This window comes from Lepidochelys olivacea, assembly GCF_965140295.1.
Source record: "Lepidochelys olivacea isolate rLepOli2 genome assembly, chromosome: 1".
Taxonomy (NCBI): domain Eukaryota; kingdom Metazoa; phylum Chordata; order Testudines; family Cheloniidae; genus Lepidochelys; species Lepidochelys olivacea.
Genome location: NC_140411.1, coordinates 230,523,665 through 230,545,757, shown reverse-complemented (window position 1 = coordinate 230,545,757; position 22,093 = coordinate 230,523,665). Strand labels below are relative to the sequence as shown.

General features: G+C 43.0%; 1 protein-coding gene across 5 annotated transcripts in view; it reads left to right on the top strand.

The window, feature by feature from the left end:
* MPPED1 (metallophosphoesterase domain containing 1) overlaps window positions 1-21,784 on the top strand; it is a 94,736-nt gene extending 72,952 nt beyond the window's left edge. For 4 of the 5 annotated variants that reach the window (XM_084636483.1, XM_084636481.1, XM_084636482.1 and 1 more), the window contains exon 7: window positions 1,227-4,222. In XM_084636483.1, the coding sequence (XP_084492609.1) occupies window positions 1,227-1,345 (119 nt within the window). In that variant the 3' untranslated portion in view covers window positions 1,346-4,222. Of the gene's footprint in view, window positions 1-1,226; window positions 4,223-19,544 lie in introns of those variants that run through there. The other variant, XM_084636480.1, reaches the window with a different exon arrangement.
* Window positions 21,785-22,093: the final 309 nt, after the last annotated feature.

Genomic DNA, 22,093 nt, shown 5'->3' with positions numbered 1-22,093 from the left:
GAGTGTACATAGGTCTGACTCAATCCCCACTGAAGTCTATGAAGCCTCCCTGCCTCCGAGCCTCCCCGCCCCACTAGACAGACTCCCACTAGCTTGGCTTGAGCTAGCACCTAAAAACAGCAGTGTGGATGATATGGCTGCAGTGGACGTTCAACCCGTCAAGCGAGCTCAGACTCACCGCTACGTGAGCTGCAGCGGTGACACTGCTGTGTGTAGGGCGCTAACGTGAGCCCCACTAGTGCAACTGTGTACCTGGCTCGCTCCCCGCTGCTGTCTAGACATGCCGTGGGAGTGTTGCCATGGACTTCAATGGGAGCTCAGTCAGGCACGTAAGTAACTGCATAAACATGCCTAGAACTTCTCTGGTAGATTTAAGTGTACACCGACACGTTGGATCCAATCAAGTTCCCACTGAAGCGATTTGGAATGTCACCATTAACTTCGCTGGCAGTAGGATAGCGCCCATTAAAGACAGTTTCTAGTGAGCACAGAGTTTTCAGATATTCAGACCTTTAAATCAAACCCAGTTTTTTCATGCTAAGCCATGGTATATCTATATCCATGCCAAGTTGCAGATTTCATGCTTCTGCTGGGTTTGCTGAAGCCCAGTTGATTTTTTTTTCTTTTCATAAGTGATTAGAATTCTTTTGTAATGGAAAAATTATGTTCACTTTTCCATATGTCCAAAAATGTTTGAAGGGATTTCACTCAACATTTCTAAAAAAAAAAAAAAAAAAAATCTTTGAGCAGAAACCAAGCCTGGGAAATATCAGCCCCAAAAGGTGACGGTTTCGACACGTTCTGAATGTGAGATTTCCAAGAAATCAGGGATTTGAGTGTGGTAAAAGCCTGAAATACAGTCTAGCTCCCACCCTCTTCAAAAACTGGAGGGAGAATATTTTTTAAAAGTGATTTTCAAAGAGAAATATTGAAGTTACTAAACTTTTTTGTGAAGACCTCACATTTCAGTGGCTATAATCTCACGCTACGTGTACACTCTGGAGAGTCCTCTTTGGCTTTCTTTTACAATCTAAAAGGGTGCTCAAATTCTTCTGTTACACAAGTATTATTACTACTCTCATGGAAGCTTCACTAGTATGACAGAGAGCAGAATATGGCCCTGTTAAATCCTTGAGAGTATGGATGTAGCACTATTCAGTACCACTTCCATTTGTGGCACTATATAAGTGAATAATAGTAGTAACTAGAACTTGTTTTCTTTGTAGGCTATGGGGTAATGGCTGATGGAACTACTACCTATGTGAATGCATCAGTGTGCACTGTGAATTACCAGCCTCTCAATCCACCTATAGTTATTGACTTACCTACTCCAAGGAACACATGATTGTTATAGGAATTTAATGATGTACCTATCACACAAGCAGTTTTCTATTGCTGACTAAGAAACATGATAAAGAACTGTTCAATGAAGAAGCGAAGACCCTTTATTTTTTTTCTTTTAATTCTTCACAACCAAATTTGAGTGATGAAAATGAATGGGAAGAAAGACATTTTAGTGCCAATATCTGCCGGAAGCTGATTAAGCATTAAATTTAAAATTTCAACATTAAAATACTTGTGAATACACAAAAGTGAATGCATTCCACATATATATCGAGTAGGGAGTTGGGGTTTTTTTTTTATCAACCATATATTGAACTTATTAAAAGTATAAAGTCTTTTCAAAGGCGTGTTTCTTAAAGAATGTTTACAGTTTAAACGTGAATGTTTAGACTAGGATTTAACCATTTAAAACATTTTCCAATGAGTATTTGGTAAAAATCAAATGATGTTGATATTTTTGCTGAATAATATGGCAAATATGAAAAGAGTCTACACAAGTACTGTGTTGAACCAGTTAAAAGAAGCCAGTTGTTGTTGCAAATCCTTCTGAAGTCTGTGCCCTTGCATGCTTTCAAAGGCAATTCAGGTGAAGGTCCTAATCACTGTTCTGTAATGCAATCGCAACACATCTGGCATTACAGATGGAAGGGGAAATGGTGCATACTGCCAGCGTGTGGGAAACAGCTGAACGTTCTAGAAAGGAGATGGTGTTAAAGGCAGTACAAACTCAGGCATTTGTAAGCTCTGAAAAATGTCATTTCCCATTTTTTCTTTAAAAAGATCCATGTGGTTTAACATGAGAGCTGATGTGTGATTGGATTTAAAGTAAAATAGGAAACCTGTGATGTTCAGATGTGGTTTTAAAAGGTAGCCTAGCGGGACTGTTCGGTTTAAAGAACTGATAAAGGGATGGACAGCGTATCATAAGGCCACTGCTTTGAATCTGGCCCAGATTGGGAATGATTAACAGTCTGAGCTAATTCATCCCTGGGTTAATGCCCCTGACTTTGATGGAGTTACCCCAAGGATGAGTTTTATAGAATATCAGGGTTGGAAGGGACCTCAGGAGGTCATCTAGTCCAACCCCCTGCTCAAAGCAGGACCGATCCCCAACTAAATCATCCCAGCCAGGGCTTTGTCAAGCCTGACCTTAAAAACTTCTAAGGAAGGAGATTCCACCACCTCCCTAGGTAACGCATTCCAGTGCTTCACCCCCCTTCTAGTGAAAAAGTTTTTCCTAATATCCAACCTCCCCCACTGCAGCTTGAGACCATTACTCCTTGGCCCTTTACCTTCTAATAGTTGTTCAGCAGCACAGGTGAAATGAGTGACGAGCTCACTGCAGTTCGTCTAGCACAGGTGTCCACATCACAAGCCCCATCATGGCTATTTGCCCCCTTCTGGACAGTGGTAGTAGAGACCAAGGACTAAATGAGCCCAGGAGACTGAAATCTTTTCTAACCCCCTATATACAGCCTATCCAGATGTGAGAACTAGCACTGCTCATGCTCCGCATCCATGGATTCACAGAGGAGTTGAGTCGGCAGAGTTTTCATTCCAGCACTTTACACTAGCCTGAAAATTCACTTTAAAAAGCAAACCATGAAGTATTTTAACCTCCAAAATATGTCCTAAAGGAAAAGGGGCCTCTGTCCTGCCCTAACCCAATTTCTCCAACTTCCAAGAAAGCAAAAGGAGACCTCTTGCCTTAACTGCCATTATCTAGGTATGATACTTTGGATATGGATTTTCAGAATTGTGGTACTAACAGGATCTATGTGTTAAATAACCTTCACACACATTAGGCAAAGCTCATGGGTGAGACATTCAGACCCTGATGCTAGAGAAAAAAAAACCATGCATGTACCCAGTGCATTTGCAGAGCCCACATTTTCACACACAGATTATGTAATTGTACATGTTAGTGCCCTTTTGCACACACACTTGCTCAATATGAAGACATAAATGTGAGCTTTGGATGTAGCAGCTCTATGTGCTATATTTGCATGCACAACTAGGGCCGCTATTTCTGAAAGCTTGCGCCTCAAAATCAAATCTGGGAGGGACACTAGGTTCATTTCCAATGCTTCACATGTGCAAAAACTCTTCCCCCACCTGGTGCTGGGAAGCATTAAGTTTGAGCCTAGTAACTTCATCCAAACTGGTATATCCAAAAACATGACATGCCACAAATCTCTCATTTCTTGTAAGCTGTTTGGTGAATTAGGACCTAAAATGGTTTGCTGCTCTTTGCTGAAACTAAAAAGCAAACAGTGGGCCCCATCCTGTAACCCGGTCTTATGTGAATGGTTTATGTGCACATGAGTGGGCTGCAGTAGATTTACATGGGACTATTTTTGCAAGAACTATTTGTGGAAGGGTTGTAGGATCAGGCCACATCAGCGAGGCTGGAAGTTAATAACCTATTACTGATTTCCACCATCATTGGGAAGAAAAATGATACTGTGTCGTTAGACTACAAGTGTCTTAACCAGTCACAATTCAAGTATTTTATGAAACAAGGGTGGCAGGAAACTGGCTGTATGTTAAAGAAGTCTGAAATGTTTACATTCACTCTCGGCACTTGTTACTAGAATGTTAAGGGGGGGAGCTTTTATTAGCTGCAACAACATTTCTATTCAGAATTCTATTCAACATTCAGAAAATATGCTCTTAAAAACAAATTTTTCCTAAGGTATCTTCAAAATACTGTGTATTTTATGTGAAAAAATTATTTGAAAGCAGCTGTTACTTTAAAAGTTATCATTAAAAGACTTGCGGTATGAAAGCTTAAAGGTTATTTAATCATTTTGGCATAACTTGATGTTGTAATTATTTTGTCAAGCATGTTAGACAAATAAAATCTTAAAAAAACAAATTCTGTTTACATCTATCAGACATTCCATTTGGCATGGTAGTAAAATATTTACTGTAAAATACAACACATCTGCCCTTTATTTTAGGAGCCAAAGCGCTCCGTACTGTGGATCAGTTACCATACAAACCTAAAAGCTACTGGTGGGATATCAGCTGGACTTGAAGGTGTTAAGCCTTGTGCATAATTGTGTACCAAACAATCTTGCAATAGCTGCCATTGCAAGGACGTCTGTGCATACTGACTTAGCAAAAGAGGCACTCTTTACTGCCTCCAGTTTAATAGAGACTTCCTTGCCTTAGGGCAAAAAATAAAGAATGAGTTGGAACCAATGGTTGCAACAAGAGAAAAATAACTGCTTCATGTAATTAAAGATCCCCATGGATGGAATATATGAAATGCTTCTATGACCCAATATGGTGTTTTAGGAAAAGCTAATGTGGCTAATTTAGCAAAAATAGCTTTGGAAACTTTTGATTGTGGGGCCCATAACGAGGATGTGGGTAAAATCTTTTGAGGAATGTATGAGTGTTGGAGATATTTGAGTGTATCGTCAGTATGGCCCTCAAAGAGGAGATTAAGAAAGGTGTTATCCCCTTTTTTTAACTCCATTCCAAAGTATTAGTTACTTAGGAAAGATTCTACATAGCTCCAGTTTTGAGAATGCATGAGGGTTTTTTTTAAAAAAGAAGTTAAGAATGTTTAGCACCTCCATCAAGGCAATGGTTTGTGCTCCCTTTGTTAACTTACACTGGTAGTTAATCAGCTAACATCACTCCCAGAGCTGTGCTGATGTCTCTTCGTACTTTGTGAAGGAATGCATGCTTTACCATAAGTCGGCAGAGTTGTTAAATACTGTGGTTAATTTCAGTTCCTTTCCAAACATGGAATGGGTATGGGGGAAAATATCACTATGGGCTAATGGATAAGGACAAAAGCGATGTAAAGACTCGCTCATCCCCAGGATTATGAGAGTGTTTTAACAACTAATGACTTGGGAGAACAGGAAGGGTTTGGCTGCCAGGAAAGAAAGTTAGTTGAGACTCTGCGACCAGGCCCAGTGTGACCTGCTTTCCCCCATCCCCAGCCTCCCTAGGAATACACCTTCCTTCTGTCACCCACTTATCCTTGATGCTCGTTCTTGACATATATCAAGCCTGGGAACCAGATGTAAGAAGATGGTTCTCAACAGAAATTGAAGCCGAAGACCCGGAGAAACTGTTGCAGACCCCAAACTACTGTTTGGAGAAGTGAGGCTGATGTCAAGAAATGGTAGCTAGAGCAGTGATGCTCTAGACCTGCTGGGTTGGGCCTTGAAGGTGTCAGACAATTTTGGGACTCAGTGGAATGGGCAGGAAAGCAGAAAGGACTAGCCAGATAGCAGTGGGCTTGTTTGACTCAAGGGAAAAGGAAGGAGGCAGAGGTATAGAACGTGAAGAAACATTGGAATTGTGCAGAACAATGGTCCAGCCCATCCAGGATCCTATCTCTGGCAATTGCCATTAGCAAATGGTTCAGAAGCACATGCAAGAAACCCCTTAGTGAGCAATTCTGGAATAACCTGCTGATGGGGAAGTTTCTTCATTACCCTCATCAATTAGTGGTTGGTCTGAGGGTTTAGTATTTCTTCTGAAAAATATATGAAGCCTTATGTAACCATGGCTGATCTTAACATCTAGACAAATGCCTAGTCTGTCCCTGAAGCCTACTAAGATCTTAGACTCAAAGAGATCTTGGAGCAGTGAGTTGCTGTCACGGAGTCACAGGCTCAGTGCTCTAGAACTCTCTGAATGAAGTCAGGCAGGACTCTAGGGTAGTCTCTCCCCCTGCAGGGCACACTCACCAGGGCAAGCTGCCTTGGCTCCAGCACCTCCTGGGTCTGACCTCTGAGCATTTAGCACCCCTGTTTGCACCATGAGCTCCCTGCAGTGAGTCCACTGGGATGGGACACCTGGGGAAGCCTTACACACTCCCCGAAAGGGGCCCTGCACCCCACCTCTGCAGTTAGCGGTGACTCTTCGCCAGCTTGGCAAACAGATGGGTTTAGTAGTTGTCAGGAACACAGTGTAGAACAGACCTTGTTAGCACAGAAATTAGGAACATTCAGCAAAATCCATCTTGGGGAGACCCAGAGCCCAGGGCTCCCTCGGCCCCGAATCCCAAACCAGGAGACTGACTTGCTTCTAACCACCCAGCCTCAGTAACGCCCAGCTGCCCCTCCTACATGCTTTGTCTCTTTCCCGGGCAAACTGGTCACCTGTTCTCCCCCCTCTTTGTTCTCCAATACTTTTGGCTGGCTGGCTGGCTGGCTGGCTCCTTGCAGAGGACGGGCTCTGGCCATCAGCTGCCAGCATACAGAATGTCAGCCATTCTCTGTGTCCAGGCAGCCAGTCAGCAGTCACACCTGCCCCTAGGAGTCTCTGCAATTGTCACACAGCCTTACCTCACCACCTAGATACTTGTGCAACACATAGGGGAAACTGAGGCGCACACATAGTATTTAAATAAAACGTTAAGAACATCCCACTTTGTCACAATTCCATGGGCTAATTATACACTGGGTGTTTTAAAAAGAAAAAGAGTATTACCTTGTATCCATTTAAATTAGCTACCCCCTCAGTTTCATTGAATGTCCTCTTGTTCTTGTATGAAGAGCGAGCATAAACAGCAGCACTGATTTACCTTCTTTATGCAATTCATTATTTCACATGCCTGGATCATGTCATCTCTTATTCATCTAGTATATAAATTATACAAGTTACAATCTATTCAATCTTTTTCTATAAGGAAGTGTCTCTCTACCAGTACACATTTTTGTTGTCCACCTCTGAACCCCTCTATTCCTGGTATATCCTGAGAGTGAAGTAGGTAGGCAGATTGCTGTATTTCAGATTAGGGTGTACCATTCATTTATATCATGAAATTAGAATATTTTCCATATGATTTTCTATCCTGTTTTTATACACTTTAACATTTTGTTTGATATTTTTAACTGCTGCTGCTCGCTGAGCAGAGGGTTTCATTTAACTGTCTATAATGATTTCCAGGTCTTTTTGTTTGAGAGGTGACATTTAATCTAGAATCCAGCAAAGTGCACAAGTATTTCAAATTACTTCTTTCAGTGTGCATTTTTTAGCATTTGTCAACATGAAATTCCCTTTGCCATCATGCTGCATATTTCATGTACCATGTGCTAGGTGAAAATATGAAAGCAGGGCTGGATTTAGGGGCCAGGGGGTGCTGAGCTTTTGTTAGCAACAAAAATGAAAATAGAATGTTTGAAGTAACGTTACAGGTATTACGTATTCGTTTCACCCCATCCTCCTAGAATGTTCTGGACCTTTGTAGAATCTTGTGGAACCTTCCTGACTTTCTGAGAACTACATTTTCCTCCAATCTTCTGGAATGTTGTCAGCCATGCCCTTGCCAGTATATGAGACACTGACACATGGTGAGTGTTCGGACATCAAAGACCTCTATGTCAAATTGGACAAAATCAGTCATATTTTGCCACACAGGAAGCAGTCTCCACTCCAAGTTCTCCAATTCGTTCCTGATGAAGAGCTGAAGGAGACTTTTCCTAATGTGTGGGTAGCTTTGATGAATCTGCTCACGCTGCTGGTCACAGTCACGATTGGTGAGCACAGCTTTTCGAAGTTCAGGCTCATTAGAATGTATCTTCGATCGACAATGGCAAACAAGAGACCGACATCGTTTTCTATTTTATCACTTGAAAATGCCATTGGCCAGTCTTTGGATCTCTGACGCTGTGCTTTGGTTTGTGAGGGAAAAGGCAAGAAAAGCGACCTTTTGAACTACAGGACTAGGGTTAACAGTCTAAGGCTGTCACCTACGGTAACACTGTTTAATACTGGTCCACCCAATGTTGGTGCAGAGTTCAATTTCTTGATGTTACAACATTTCAGTTATTCTTCAAATTAAAAAGTTTCTATAAGCTTAGCGGAAACAATTTTTTAAATTTGCTTATAAATGAATACATGAATAAATACCTATTTACAGAGTCTAGCATGCAAATTTATCATCTTATATGACAGAGATAAATCATGCATTCAAATCGTTCATCAAAGTCATGAAGTGGGCTACAAATGGCATAAAAAATAAGGTATTCAGAAGTTTAACAAATGGGAGGGAGTACCATTTGCTCTAGGGTGGTCCTGCATGAAAGGACTCCATGCTTGTAAAATTAAGCTGGCTCTTTTATCAGAAGAACTATTGACAGAGATGCTGCAACTATAGCTAGCATTCTAGCCTTGTGCACACAGACTGACTTCCTGCCTCCAAATTCTTTTTTCCTGCAACCTGTGCTCCTCCCTACAAGTTCCATGTATATTACTGTATCTCTCCTTTTACCATTTTTTGCTGTTGTACTTTTTTGTGCTAGCATTTGCTGACATGCTGGGACTGGAGATTACTAGTACAAAGCCCGCTATAGGGACATGGCCTTTACCACCAGCCTATTGGCCTCATATTCCTTCAAGTGTGCATGTCTTTGAAACAGTCTCCTATTTCTTGTTTGTGTTGGTGGTGGTGGAGGACTTGCTTCCATCCTATTGCTGCCTTCATTCTGTTGGGTGGCATCCTGTAGTTCATAGACCTTTTTTCTTCTGACAGTCCTACACCAGGACATCTGATGGCTGAGGCTTTTGCTATGTCTTCCTGGGTCCTGACCTTGGCCCCATCTCTCTGAATGTGTCAGCTGCCTGCTACGACTCTGCGGTTTTCTTCAGTTATGTCTCTAACACCATCCTGAGTCTGTAGCTGCCTCACCTGGCCTGTGCCCCACTGCAGCTTAGATTGTTGCCTTTTGCCATTGCTTTGTATGTCTATTTGATGGCTGGACCCAGACCTGCTCCCCTGTGTGTGTAGTGGCCTCAGGTCCTTGGCTCCTTTGCCGCTTAGCTTGGTATTATCTTCACTATCTCTGTGTTCTGTCCATCATTCCTCTAGCTGGACTGCAGCAGACCCTCAGGGAAGCGGAGTCTTGAGACTCTGGCCCATCTTTCCCTGTGCTGGGCCCTTGGGAGGGTGTATTGCAGTGGTTCAATATTGCCAGCTAGTGATCCCTTCCTGTCTGTTTTACCTTTGCAATTAGTCTTCTTGGCTGTCTTTACTGCCAATTCTGCCTTCCTGTTGCTTTGTGGGCACTCAGAGGAAGCTGCCTTGTTCTCAGATTCCCATTTGGTCCTAAATCATTTGAATCTTGCTGCAGTGTTTTGTGGCCCATTGTCTGAGCATAGCCTGTCGGTTACGTTGGACCTTGCAAAATTTGCCTTCACTTTTCCTGAGCATAGTTCTTGCCTCTAGCTAGTCAACCTCCCAGAAACTGGAGTAGAAATCTACTAAGCAAAAGCTATTTTGAAGCAGCACGAAGAAGCCATTCTTGAGTGCATCCAAATGACTACAACACTTGCTGAGACTCCAGAGCTATGATGTGCAGATGAGCTCCTGCGCAGGAAAGTCACTTCAGCAGGGCCTGCCTTCCAGCCTATAGCATGGGTGGCTCTGTAGAACAAGAGTTAGAGTCTATCAACATTTCTGCACTAGCTCCGTATCGCTCACGGGAGGCTCCAGGGAAGCCAACACGCGCTGAGCAGGATGAGGGGCTACAGGCACCAAAACAGTTCCTACTCCAGGTTTGGCCACATCACAAGGCGCAAAAGGCTAGTTGAGCACAGACATGGATCAGCATGAGGTGAGCCAAGAGTGTAGTGCCCAACAACAGAGACTCTTTACAAGCTCATGAAATCCCAACCCGGCTCAGGAAAAGGTTTTCTTCACTTTTATGATGGGAACTACGTGATCACATCCACCTTGTGCCCAAGGGAGAACTGATGGAATTATTCCGTTCCAAAGATCACAGCTCCGGCTCGCTCCTTTTCTATCTGAGCCAATCCCCTTTCTGTGTCCGTCAGGGATCTAGTAGCACATGCTATGGGCTGCTGGCTTTGCATCAGTGCTGCTGCTTCTGAGGCTTCACTCTGTAGCTACACCACAGGGTTGTAAACCGTTAGGACTGGTGCTGCGCTGTGTTTCCTGTAAGCTGCGCGGATGGGCGGCTGCCTAAGAGATTCAAGTGCCATGCAGTTGATTAGCAGAGCGCACACAGTCATCCGGAAGCATGTGTTCAGGTGCCCCTCCCCCTGCTGCTTTGCAGCCACATTGCTCCTGCAGCTGCTCCCAGGACCCTCCTGCTGGCTGTGCAGAGCAGGGAGATCGGGGGGGACTGATGTCAGGGTGTCCCCATCCCCCCGCCCCTGTACCCCATCTCCACAGAGCAGGGGAGAGGGAACAGCCTGGCTCAGGACTCAGAGCTGCTGCGGTCTGAGGGCTGAACGACTTGGGGGTGGTGAGTGAGTGCCTTTCTTAAAAGAGACAGTGCATAGTCTCTGAGACTTCCCTAGCAGCCAGCTCACACAGTCTCTGTCTCACACTCTCTCTCTCTTTTTCTCCCTCCCCGACAGGGCTCAGGACGGAGCAGGAGAGCTTTCAGTGAGTGTGTACAGCATCACTCAGAAACTTCCCCAGCAGCCAGCACACACACTGTCTCTGTGTCTCTCTCACATACACACACTCTTTGGGTCACACACACACAGAGTCTCTTTCACACTCACCTCCCAACACATACTTGAAATAACTGTTGTTGTTACTTCCTGCAATGCACATATATTCTCTGTAATTTTATTCTTTCAAAGTGTGTTATTTTAGCGCTTTGACTGGTCTATGCATTTCATAATTTTTATTTCTCTTACACTTAAATTTAATTTTTTGAGTAGGGAGTTCTAAAATGCCTAACCTTTCCTGGCTGGAGTAATTATCCTTATGGTAACTTTTAAAAAATATATATTATAGCTAGGTTTTTTGTTTCTACTGGTGGTGCACATCCGCACGCACCTCGGTGCACGTAACAAAATGTATTCCACGCATGGATGGAAAAAACTAGAGGGAACACCGGTGCTGCACTTATATTCTTTACTCTTTCAAATGCCTTTTCTTGGGTGTTTGACTATTCCTAGTCAGTGTTACTGGGTGTGAACTGTTCCGAGGGTTCGCAGGTGTCTGATTAGAGTGTTCAGAATCTGGAACGAGAGTTGGCCATCCCTATAAATTGCTGAACTCCCTTCGCGTCTTTGTTCTGGGCATTTCCCTAAAGACTCAATTTCTCAGGGTCCAGCTGGAGTCCCTCAGAAGTCAACAGATTTCTGAGGCAGTGGACTTCAGTTCACCTCTACTTCAGATTGTCTACATTCAGACTAATATTCTGCTCACAGCTCCCATTTAAAAGTTGCCCCAGCTTGGTATCATGGTCCTGTATTGCTTCTTTTTTGACATCTCTTTCTCCTACAATAAGTATGTTCTCAGCTACAGTTCTGATGCCTGGAAATTCCTCTTGTGCCCACTGGAACACCTCTGGGGCTGGACTGATGCTCAGAGGCATTCATATCCAGTTGTTCTGCCAGAAGATGTGACAAAGGTTGTCAAATGGCTGGATAGCTCATCTTGCTCAATATGCCAGACCCCATTCTTGACATCACAAACAGTGACCACTTTTGCCCTGGATAAATTGGGTAGTATGTTCTTAATCACTGGTAATGACTTCTTTTCAATGCTCTGTTCAGTGCCTTTTGGTCTATGAGGATTGTTCATGTTATCGGCAGGTTTTCCCAGTACTATTAGGCTTCTTATCCATTCTGCACTAGTTTCTATGGTTGTAATGATGTCTCTTCTTTGCAGACTCGCCAGTTCCTTCTTCAGCGGTTCCAGCAGGGCTAATGGAACTCTACGTTCTGGTAGGCTCACAGGCTGGGGTGGGGGGCTACTTCTAACTTCACTTGCCCTCTAGGTGTCCATCTCCTCAAAATATGTCCTTATATTCTGGACATGGCCCATGGTGACTGTTCTCCCTTCTCTCACGTTCAGGATATTGTGGTACCATACTACTATCAAATGCATAGCTTGCATTGGCCCTGCTGCCTACTATAAACTCCAGGTGATAATGTCTCTTGTTTCATGGGTTTCTTACTGACAGCTTGCATTTGCCCACTGGCCTCAGAATGGTTTTATCGTACATCACCAGCACCTGGTCATATTTTTCCAGTCTAATATTGCTAATTATCATTGTTTGCTGGGATTGCATTGCAGCTGACTCCACAATCCATCTGGGACTGAACTGGCTGTTGATATAATAGCATCGTTGCAAATATACTATTTGAATGGCTGGCAGCCTTCATTTAGCAGTGCATGTATATTAAGCATCTCCAGATCTGACAGCTCACTGCAGATATCCTGGTCTTCATTGGAAATCTTCACATCCTCAGTCATTGTGTGAACTGCTGCTTGTTTCTTTGAGGGGTAGCTGCACCACTGGAACATAAAATACTGCTACCCATAAGATGGGCATTCCTTTTTCTGCCTTTAGTGTTGCTTTCCACAGAGCATACACCGTACCATAATGCCTGTATTCTCACTCAGTCTCTGCCCTGCTTCTTGGATTCCTTTAGCTTGAGCCTATGTTCTTGTTCTGCATTATCAGCTGTTATGGTTTTGATCCAGTTCAGCTGCCCTTGCCATTTGGAGGCATTTCTCCAGGGCGAGCTCTGTTCCTCTCAACCATCTCTTCTGTAAGATAAAAATCCTCTCTCTAATAAGGGAATCTTTAATGTTTCCAACGTTACATGTAGATGGAAGAGTCCTCAGCTCTGTAATGAAAGTATCTCTTCTTCGGCTTTTTGGTTTGGGGTAAGAATACCAGTTTTCTGTTTACAGTCTCATTCTGTCTGGGGGGACAGAACTCATGAAATACTTTTATCAGCCATTCCATTGTTTTGGGCATTATTCCTGGTAACAGAGTCTCACTTATTGTCCTTCGTTTTCTCTTATCTCCCATGGTCAGCTCTGTATATCGATTCAATTCTTGCTTCCATGCATGTGCAAGGTGTTTTGTCTGAAAATCCAGCATTCCCAGTGTCTGTCTCTCTCCATGCTGCTTTTTTGCTCTCTTTCTAGGTGTTTTGTTTGTTACTACACTGTCCCTTGCTGTAGATCTCACTAGACTGACAGCCACCACCTTCCATAGTACTATATGCTAGGTAATAACATGAAAGGACTCGTAAAATAGTTCTTTATTAAGAGAACTATTTTCAGAGATGTTGTATCTGAAGTAGCATTCTAGCCATGTACACAAAGACTGACTTCCTGGTGCCTCCTCCAAACTCTTCCCTCCTGCAACCTGTGCTCCTCCCTTCAGGTTCCATGGTGGTTGGCACATTGCCCATTCATCTAGTTTTGTTTGGACCCTCTGAAGTCTTCACTAACATCAAACATTTTATGTCACCTTCAGGTTTAGCCAACTATCCATTCATCTCCTTTAATACCTGTATTAAACAACTCCTGGGCCCAGTATAGAAAGTTGGGAAGCATTCCAGTGTTAGCCTTTGGCTGTGTTCTAAGTTGACCATTTACTTCTACTCTTTGTTTTCTGTATCTTTGCCAATCTCTAACTGATGACAGTACTTTGGCCTCTCCCCTCATGAATTGCCCCTTTTGCAAGGGACTTTGTCAAAACCTTTGTAAATGTCCACATAATTATATAAACCAGGCCTCTCTTACCCACTACTTTTTGGACATGCTCAAAAAAATTGAGTAGATTGAAAAGGCAGGATTTTCCTTTACAGAAACTATGCAGCCCTGGGAGGGTTAAAACTGTGCACATGGGAGTTAACCCCACTTAATATCAGCTAAGCTAATGGAACACTGTTTCCATGCACCAAACCATTTTGCACTAATCCAGTGCAATCGTGCCTGCTTAACATTAACTGACAAGCTGTTTCCTGTCAGCTGAAAATAACAGATTTCTTGCTCACAGAGAACTTAGTGTCAGTTATTGCATGCGGTGATGCAATGGCTTTTTTTCCAGCCTAATTGCATGGTTTATGTAGAACAATGATGGGAATTAATGACATGGGCAGGTCGGGGTGGGTATTTCACTTACTAGCATTACAGAGGGTTTTTTTAAAAATGCTTTCTGCTTTGTTGATATTAATGTGCAGCTTGGGGAAGGTGAGCTCACTTATGGGAAAATCCTGGAGAATATAAAAATGCTGCAACAAACTTAATATTAACATTAAGCTGATGCCTGTATCAAAAGGAAAGGAATAATTAAAAAAAAAAAAAGAAGTAAGGCTCTGATCCTCAGGAACAGCCAAGCACCAGTCAGTGCTGGACCAAAGGAGAAGAAAGCCAAACATGCCTTATGTCACCTTTACACCAGTTCAGCTCCAGCACACTTAGAGCAGCCTCAGGGCTACTCAGATGGGGGGTTGTTTGGCCAAGTGGGAATCAGCCATTGTGCAGCAGCAGCCTGGCAAGCCTCGTGCTTGTGACCACCCCCTCAACAGACCTCCTACCCCAGGGGCTGTAAATGGAAACAGCGAAGCACTACAACAGAGGTCCACCACCACAGTGTAGACGGGTCATAGCAGGGACTAGGATCTAGCCACTAGAAATGGAAATGTGTCATCTTAGATTACAATGGGAACATGTAGGCGGGCCTGTGTGGGTATGCTGGAGCCTAAATTTTCCCGCAGTTGCACTGGGGTAAATGTGGGATCAATCCATTGGCCACCCTAGGTTTATAGCTGGGTTACCTGAATGTGCACTTGGGTCCTGTGATTAAAAAAAAACAAAAAACAAAACAATCCAGCATATGACCAAACAGATAAATTACTACATCACTTCCATTTTCCATTTCAGCTAAATAGCAGTGTCTCCACAGATACAAGCAATGAACACAACAAATTGGTAGGCTCCAGCCTTGCCTTGCCTTCCAGCTGCACGGCATTAAGTCTTGCCTTTTATGTGCGGATTGAAAAGTCAGTTTAAAAGAATATTCTAATCTAAAGCACATAATATGCCACCCCAGTAGGTTGATGCTGTTGTAACTCAGGGTTTCATAGACTTTGCAAACTTTACCTCCCACCAAAACACCTTGGGCCAGATACCTCAGAACCAGTGAAGTTAACCAGCATAAAGCAGTCTAACTGCAGTAGGGAATCACACCCATGTTTGTATTTATTGCATTGTTTTGTAGCACATTTGCATAGCACAGTCACTGTGACTGACATCTGCTGCCTGATTTTAAACGAAATGAACAGCTACTTTTAAAGGCTGTCAGAGGCAGACTGTTTTCCTTTTGTCACAGACTTCTCTGCTCAGCACATCCCAGGCCTTCTTGTCACTGTCCGTCACCTTGTACAGCTACCAGCATGACTCACACTGCATTGCAGAGAGTGCAATAATGCAGTGACCTGCCCTCTCCATTACCGGCCATTCAACAGCTTTGAGCGATGGAACCTGAATCGTTCACAACCCATGGCTCAAGTTCCTCCTTGGTGTATCTCCACTGATGTCACACCTTTGACAAACTCAGGCCTCCGCTTCTGAGTATGTCACAAGCTAATGCAGGCAGTACGTGCTGCAGGTTTACGAAAACCTCTGGTTGAACTAAAACCACAAAGCACCTCTCCTAGGCAATGAGAAGTTACAAAGCAAAGGCCACAAAGACGACTGAATGTACTCACAACCTGCAGGATCATGAACGCGTTCACCAGTGGGTCTTACCACACGGGCTGTAGGCACGTGGCCAGAGCCACACTGGGAAAGAGAATCTGGTATTTATGCAGACAAAAGCTTCAGTCTCAAACCCTCCCATGAGGCATCACGGCCAGTTCACTCAGGAGCCGCCCCCCCCCCCCAGTGTCAGCACAAACGGCACTGCCCAAACTGGCCCCTACAATCAGCAGATTGCACACCTGTGACGGCAGCTCCCCAACTCCTTAGCACTGCTGGAACACACAAAGTGAGGGACCACACATCATTCCTGTTGCCAAGACATTGCCTTTTTCGCTGCTAAGGTCTCCAGACAGCTACCCCCAGTGTGTAATTTCCCCATGTTTGGCTTTCTTGGAAAAATACACATTTATTTTAATGACACTGGGCATATTAAGCATAATCATTTCAATACGATTGTACTCCTACAGCTCATTCATTTCAAAATGTCAGAATTTACATCAGGCTCAACTTGTGGAAAGAAGCAGGGATTTGTGGTGGGTTATTCCCGGCTGCACAGCTATAGGTGCCATGCTCTGTGAAATGTGTTCAGGATGAAATGACACTGAGAAACACTAGCGAGTGGAAGGATGTAACTAAGATCATGGGTAATGGTTTGCGAAAATGGCTCCGTGGGGCTGAATAACAATAGTTCATGTCACATGCTTACTCTTAAAGTTAGGTTTAGTGTGTTTAAAAAGTCCAATTTACTTCTTTGGCAATCAGTTGAAAAGCTCTTGGTAACTTAATTATGGTATCGGTCATCATTTAAAACAGGAAAGCTGTTATTACATTACGCTCATGAACAGTGCCAAGGAGATTTTTAGAAAAATACCTGCCTTCTAAAAAGGTTACTGAATGTTTAAATAGGGGGTGTGGTGTCTAGAAAGCATGGGAGCTGTATTGTCCCCAAAACACTGTACATGAATGCAAATCTATATTTTTTGTAAACATTTAAAAAAGAATTATAGGCCAGATGCCCCAGTCATAATGATGGGGAAGAAAACTACGTCTAAGTTTCAGGCCTGCTCTCAGACAGCTACAACAGACTGCCAGTTGGAGATCTTGGAGGGCTGTGCTCTCTATCCATGCCCCTCCATCTTCTGGCCATGCCACTAGCCCAGCCAGGAAGTTCCCCTACCCCTGGAATGCGGGGAGGTGGCATAGAGTGGCACCGATTCTTACCTTCCAGCACACAGAGGATTCCCCAGTGTCAGCGGACCACCCAGCTGCTGTCCATAAAGCCGGACATACTGCACCCTCATAGATTTCCTGGGACCGCTACCTCGGAAAAGGATGATCGTGGGAAAACCTGGCCAGATAGCAACCTTAAGTGAGGGGCAAGGATGTGGGATTGGTTTGGAGTGCAATTTATACCTATACAGGGCCAGCACAAGGCTATGTCCACTTTAGTCACACTTAAGCCATGTTTGACCAGTACAATTGATGCAGTTATTTAAAAGACAATTTGGGTTCTTTGTGGATGGGATGAAAGATGGTGCTCCGCTATTAGTCACTATCATTTGTTCTCTTTCTGCTGTCCCAAAATACAGAGCCTGACCACTTGGGGAGGGTGCAAAGGACTGGCACAGGGGCGAAGAGATGCGGACAGACCAGAATCTTGGTTTTCTTTTCTTTTCTTTTAATCACTAGCTGTTATGGTTGCAAACCAAACCCTCAAGATGAGTGTAGTCAATGCAGCAATGTATACCTGAGTTTACAGAGAGCCTGACCCAAGGCCTCCAAGGTGTGAACTGCCCCCCTTCATTTCAATGCATGCTAACTCAGATGCCAATGTGATTCATCCTATGTGTAACAGTAGTGCCTCTGGACCAACCAAGATCCAGGATCGAACTGTACAAACAGAAACTAGTAGATAGTCGCTGCCCTGAAAAATGTCAGTCCTGTGAACCATTTCACTGCTCATCAACAGCATGTACGAATGGAGAGGAAGTGTCACATTATCAAGATCTTCACCATCTATTCTGGACCTACATCAATAAGCTCATCCATCCCACTAACAGACTGCGGGTCACATTAATGTGGCCACTTACCCATTACAACAAATCACTTTCCAAATTTACAATAGTATTATAGAACACGGACGTTTTGTTTCAGTTTTAAACAATAACATTGCATGTCTCCAACAATTCTTAACTCACAAACATTTAAGGACAAATTTTATTATGATGCTAAGGTTTGGGTAGGCCTTTAGTGAAAGGTTTGCAAGGGTTGTGCAATGGTTTCATATTTTAAGGTGGGGGAGGGGTCAGCTTTCTAAAGTCTGAGCAGCAGCAAAAGCTAATGATGCTGTTCCCACAGTTATGCTGAGGTGAGTCACCGATCCAGTGGTGCAAGCAAGCAGATTGTGCTAGGGCTAAAGCTATGGAAAGTTTTTGTTAAGTCAAAGCAGCCATATTAAATCCAGCTCAAAATCAATATTCGCTCGATGGAAAAATTGACAAAACTGGTGGGATAAAAAAAAAAAAGGAAATTCCAAACTTGGGTTTCATATAATAGTAGTAATAATAAAAAAAAAATCACAAATCCAAGACTAACAAAGTGTATAAACCAAATGACTTGACAGAACTGGCTGTTACATTGTTTTCTGCTTTTTGGCTCCATTTCTGTTTCTAAGCTAAAAATGATAGTGTCCTTTTAAGTGCACTATTGTCTTGATAGTCACCACATCCACATTATTAACAGTGGTTGTGGTCTATAATTGTGTGGTTAACCTCTAAAATTGTCTAACTCAGTTCATCAGAGAAATCACAGCCCACACACAGTCAAAAATAAGAAAGAGAAGTGTTTTTTTGTTAGTAAGGAAAATAAGGCAATTTTCCTGAAAATAGTTCTTTTTAGCTTCAAAGGCACCCACTTTTCTAGACATCACATAGTGTAAACCAGTATTTAGCATCAGTTTCTAGTCCTGTGTCCTGCACTCACAAGTAGTCCTGCTGAAGACTGTGGAACTATTCCCATGAGTAAGGGCTACTCCTGTCAGTGAAGCTGCAAGGTTTGGCTCTTGGTGATTGCCGGTTTTATGGCCCAAGTTTGCACAAATGCTAACACAACCTAAAGGCTCCCTCTATACTTAGTAAACCACTGAGCCTGCTTATAACTCCTTATAACTTGTAACTCCATGGACTTCAATGGAGAGTTTTTTCAGTATACATAAGGTATGCGAAAGCAGAATCAAACCTATTGTGAAGAAAAATACATTGTGTGACATCTTGGTCCCACTGAAGTCAATGGAAGTTTTGCCATTGAGTTCAGTGATGCCAGGATTTCATCCAAGGACTTTGGCCCAGATCCTCAGAGATATCTAGGCACTTAGCTTCCATTGATTTAATGGGAGTCAAGTGCCTAAATACATTTGAGAATGTGGTCTTTTAAGCCCAGCGTGTAATAAACTGTACATACTCAGCCACTGTGTTGGCTTTTCCGACTGGAGGTTAAGCAACTTTTAGGAACTTTTTCAATAATAGCTCCGTTTCTCTCTGCAAACTTTCGTTTTCTAATTGTGGTTGGATAACTCGAGAGCTATTTGACATACTGGAGCATTGCTTCTCCTGGCAAAGCAGGGAAATGGCATTCTTTCTAGAAGAAAATACTCTGATCATTTTTTAATGAAAGACTGTGTCTCATTATGCCTGAAGATACGCTACCTGCTAGTTTTATTTTTGTTGCTGTTTTCCAGAAGGCATTTTAGCCGTCCAAAGGAACAGATCTTCAAAGTGAAAAATCAACTCTGCAGCATGGCCCGGATGAGCACCCTCATGTTAATCAAGGAGATGAGGTTTTATGTTTGTAAGAGAGTCAGACAGGTGAGGTGTTGGTTTTTGTTTGGTTAAACAGTGGCATTTTGATTTAGCCTTTGATGGAAAACAAGTGACATCAACAGTTGGATACTAGCTGTATAACAAGGAAAAAGATTCATTCTATTGAGCAGAATTCTGTTTTAGAAGTTATTCAGTGATTCCTTAAAGTAGTCGATGGCCTTTGATAAGTAATATGGTACCTCAATCTGCACTATTCCCTATGGACACTATGTATAGGAAATATTGTATACTGAAATAAACTTAGTAAGGGTCTGATTTAAAGCCCTTTAAAGTTAATTGGAATCTCTCAACTTATTTCACTGGGTTTTGCATCAGGCACTTACTTACCAAAAACAAAACTGGAAAGTTTTTAAGGGTGACCATTGTAGATCAATCTATTCCCCCATCCAAACCCCAAGGTACTTCAAACCACTAAGCAAAATGTTCTCTTACCTAACCATGTCATTTTACACCCTGACAGGCAATTAAAATGCAAATTAAAAATGGTAATTAGAACAGTTTCAACATCTAGTCTAATGTCTGAGATTAAAAAGATGGGAACTGAGTATAGGGTACAGAGAAAGATGCATTGTTCCTGAGGTAAAATCAGCTTTCCCTTCTTGTGCTAGCTTGAGCAGAAAGAGCAGCTACTTTCTGAGAAACGGATTTCAACAGAAAGAAAATCAAATTTGTGGGCCTGATTCCAATCTCAGATGTATTGGGGTAAACCCACTGAAGTCAATGGAGTTGCAGTACATTGATGTTTTAATGAGATCAGAATCAAGCCCCATAAACATATTTTCACTGAAAGTGGGTGTGAAAGCATATTTACAGCACAACTGCATATTGTGTTATCTTATTTTTTCATAGTTTATTTTTTATTGTAACCAATCTCTAAGTGTGGTAATAAGACAATACTAGATAAAGCAAAACTCAAAACACATTGGACTGCAGCCACTGGACACATGATCCATATAACTGAAGGAGCAAGGTATAGAAATCCTGCCAGACCTTAACCTCCAGAATTGACAATGCTACATCTAAACAAGAAAGGAAGAGACCACTGACAGCTATCAAGCAATGACAAGATAAGACTGAAATGCAAGGTCAAGACAGAGTGTTAGACTTTAAAAGCAATAGGAACCAGGGACTAGATCTCTGTCAAAATCGCAAAGTGGAGGTCCTTGACACATATGGCTGAATTCAGCTTTGATGTACCTAACACTACTGAGTTCAAAAGAGTCGTGTCAGGGATGAATTTGGCCAGCCTGGTGGTAAGCAGTGAATCTCTCCCTCTGGATGTATTTTTCACACCAAAGTGAGATGGCTAGTGTTGTCAGTCATCAGAGGAGGTGCCACTTCCTCAAGTAATAGCAATGAAAAATAGGCATTTCCGACTGCTTGTTTTGAGTAGCCTTATGGCAGCTCATCCCTTAAAAGGGAACACCCTAATGGCATAATCTCCACCTGGTCTCACATGAGGCTGTTCCCTGTCACCCTTTACTCAGTGCTGTGATCACTACACACAAGCTAGCTCTCTGTTGCTCTACAGAAAGGGAAGCGGTGCCTGGGAAGGCAGTAGCAAGAGATGCAAGAAAGATACCAAAAATCCCCTGCTTTCCCTTAACCTGAGGCAGATTAACTAATCCTGGCTGTAGAACCCAGACACTCCCTTTACAGGCAAATAGTTTTCCATGTAGAAATATAATTTTCTTACGGCATTGCCAGCCTCTCTATACACGGAGGTGTGCACACTCAGGGCACACTCAGCAACATGAATTAATGCTTAAAAAAGGAGAAAGTATTTGCCTTTTACATTGTAAAAGTAAGCTGTCTGGTTCACTCCCTCGCAAACCTGGCTTTAAAAACCAGAGAGCTCTGCAATGGGCCAGCCAAGGCTGCAGTACCATAGTGCTGGCTGGCAGGAAATCAAGGAGTGCAGCACTCTCTGTCCCTGGTATGCTTTCTGCAAGTTTCTTGTTCTTTTCGGGAATCAAGGCTGCTGTCATTGGTCCCATGATGAACATTGCTGGGATGGGCGGGGGCGTGCACTGGGAGCAGGTTGTGTGTACATTTTAGGTTGGAAATAATAAATCTTGTGTGTTTATCTTGATTTCTCTTCTGATTTTTGATCTCTGGGTTTAACAACACTGCCATTAGCCAACGGGGCATCAGTGCTATGGATCCATCCCCAGCCAGCCGCCTAATTGGCTGATGCTGCAAACAGGCTCACTAATTGGCAAATTCAGACCCAATCAATCTAGTATCCACTTGGCTCCTGCTACATAGCATTTAAAACACACCCAGTACCTTGCAAAGAAACCATAACACTGCAAGAGGATTTCACCAGCTAGCTGAGCCATCCACTTAAATTCTGAACTAACGATAATCCATTATGGGACAACGAAGACTCAAGCTCTTTGATGGT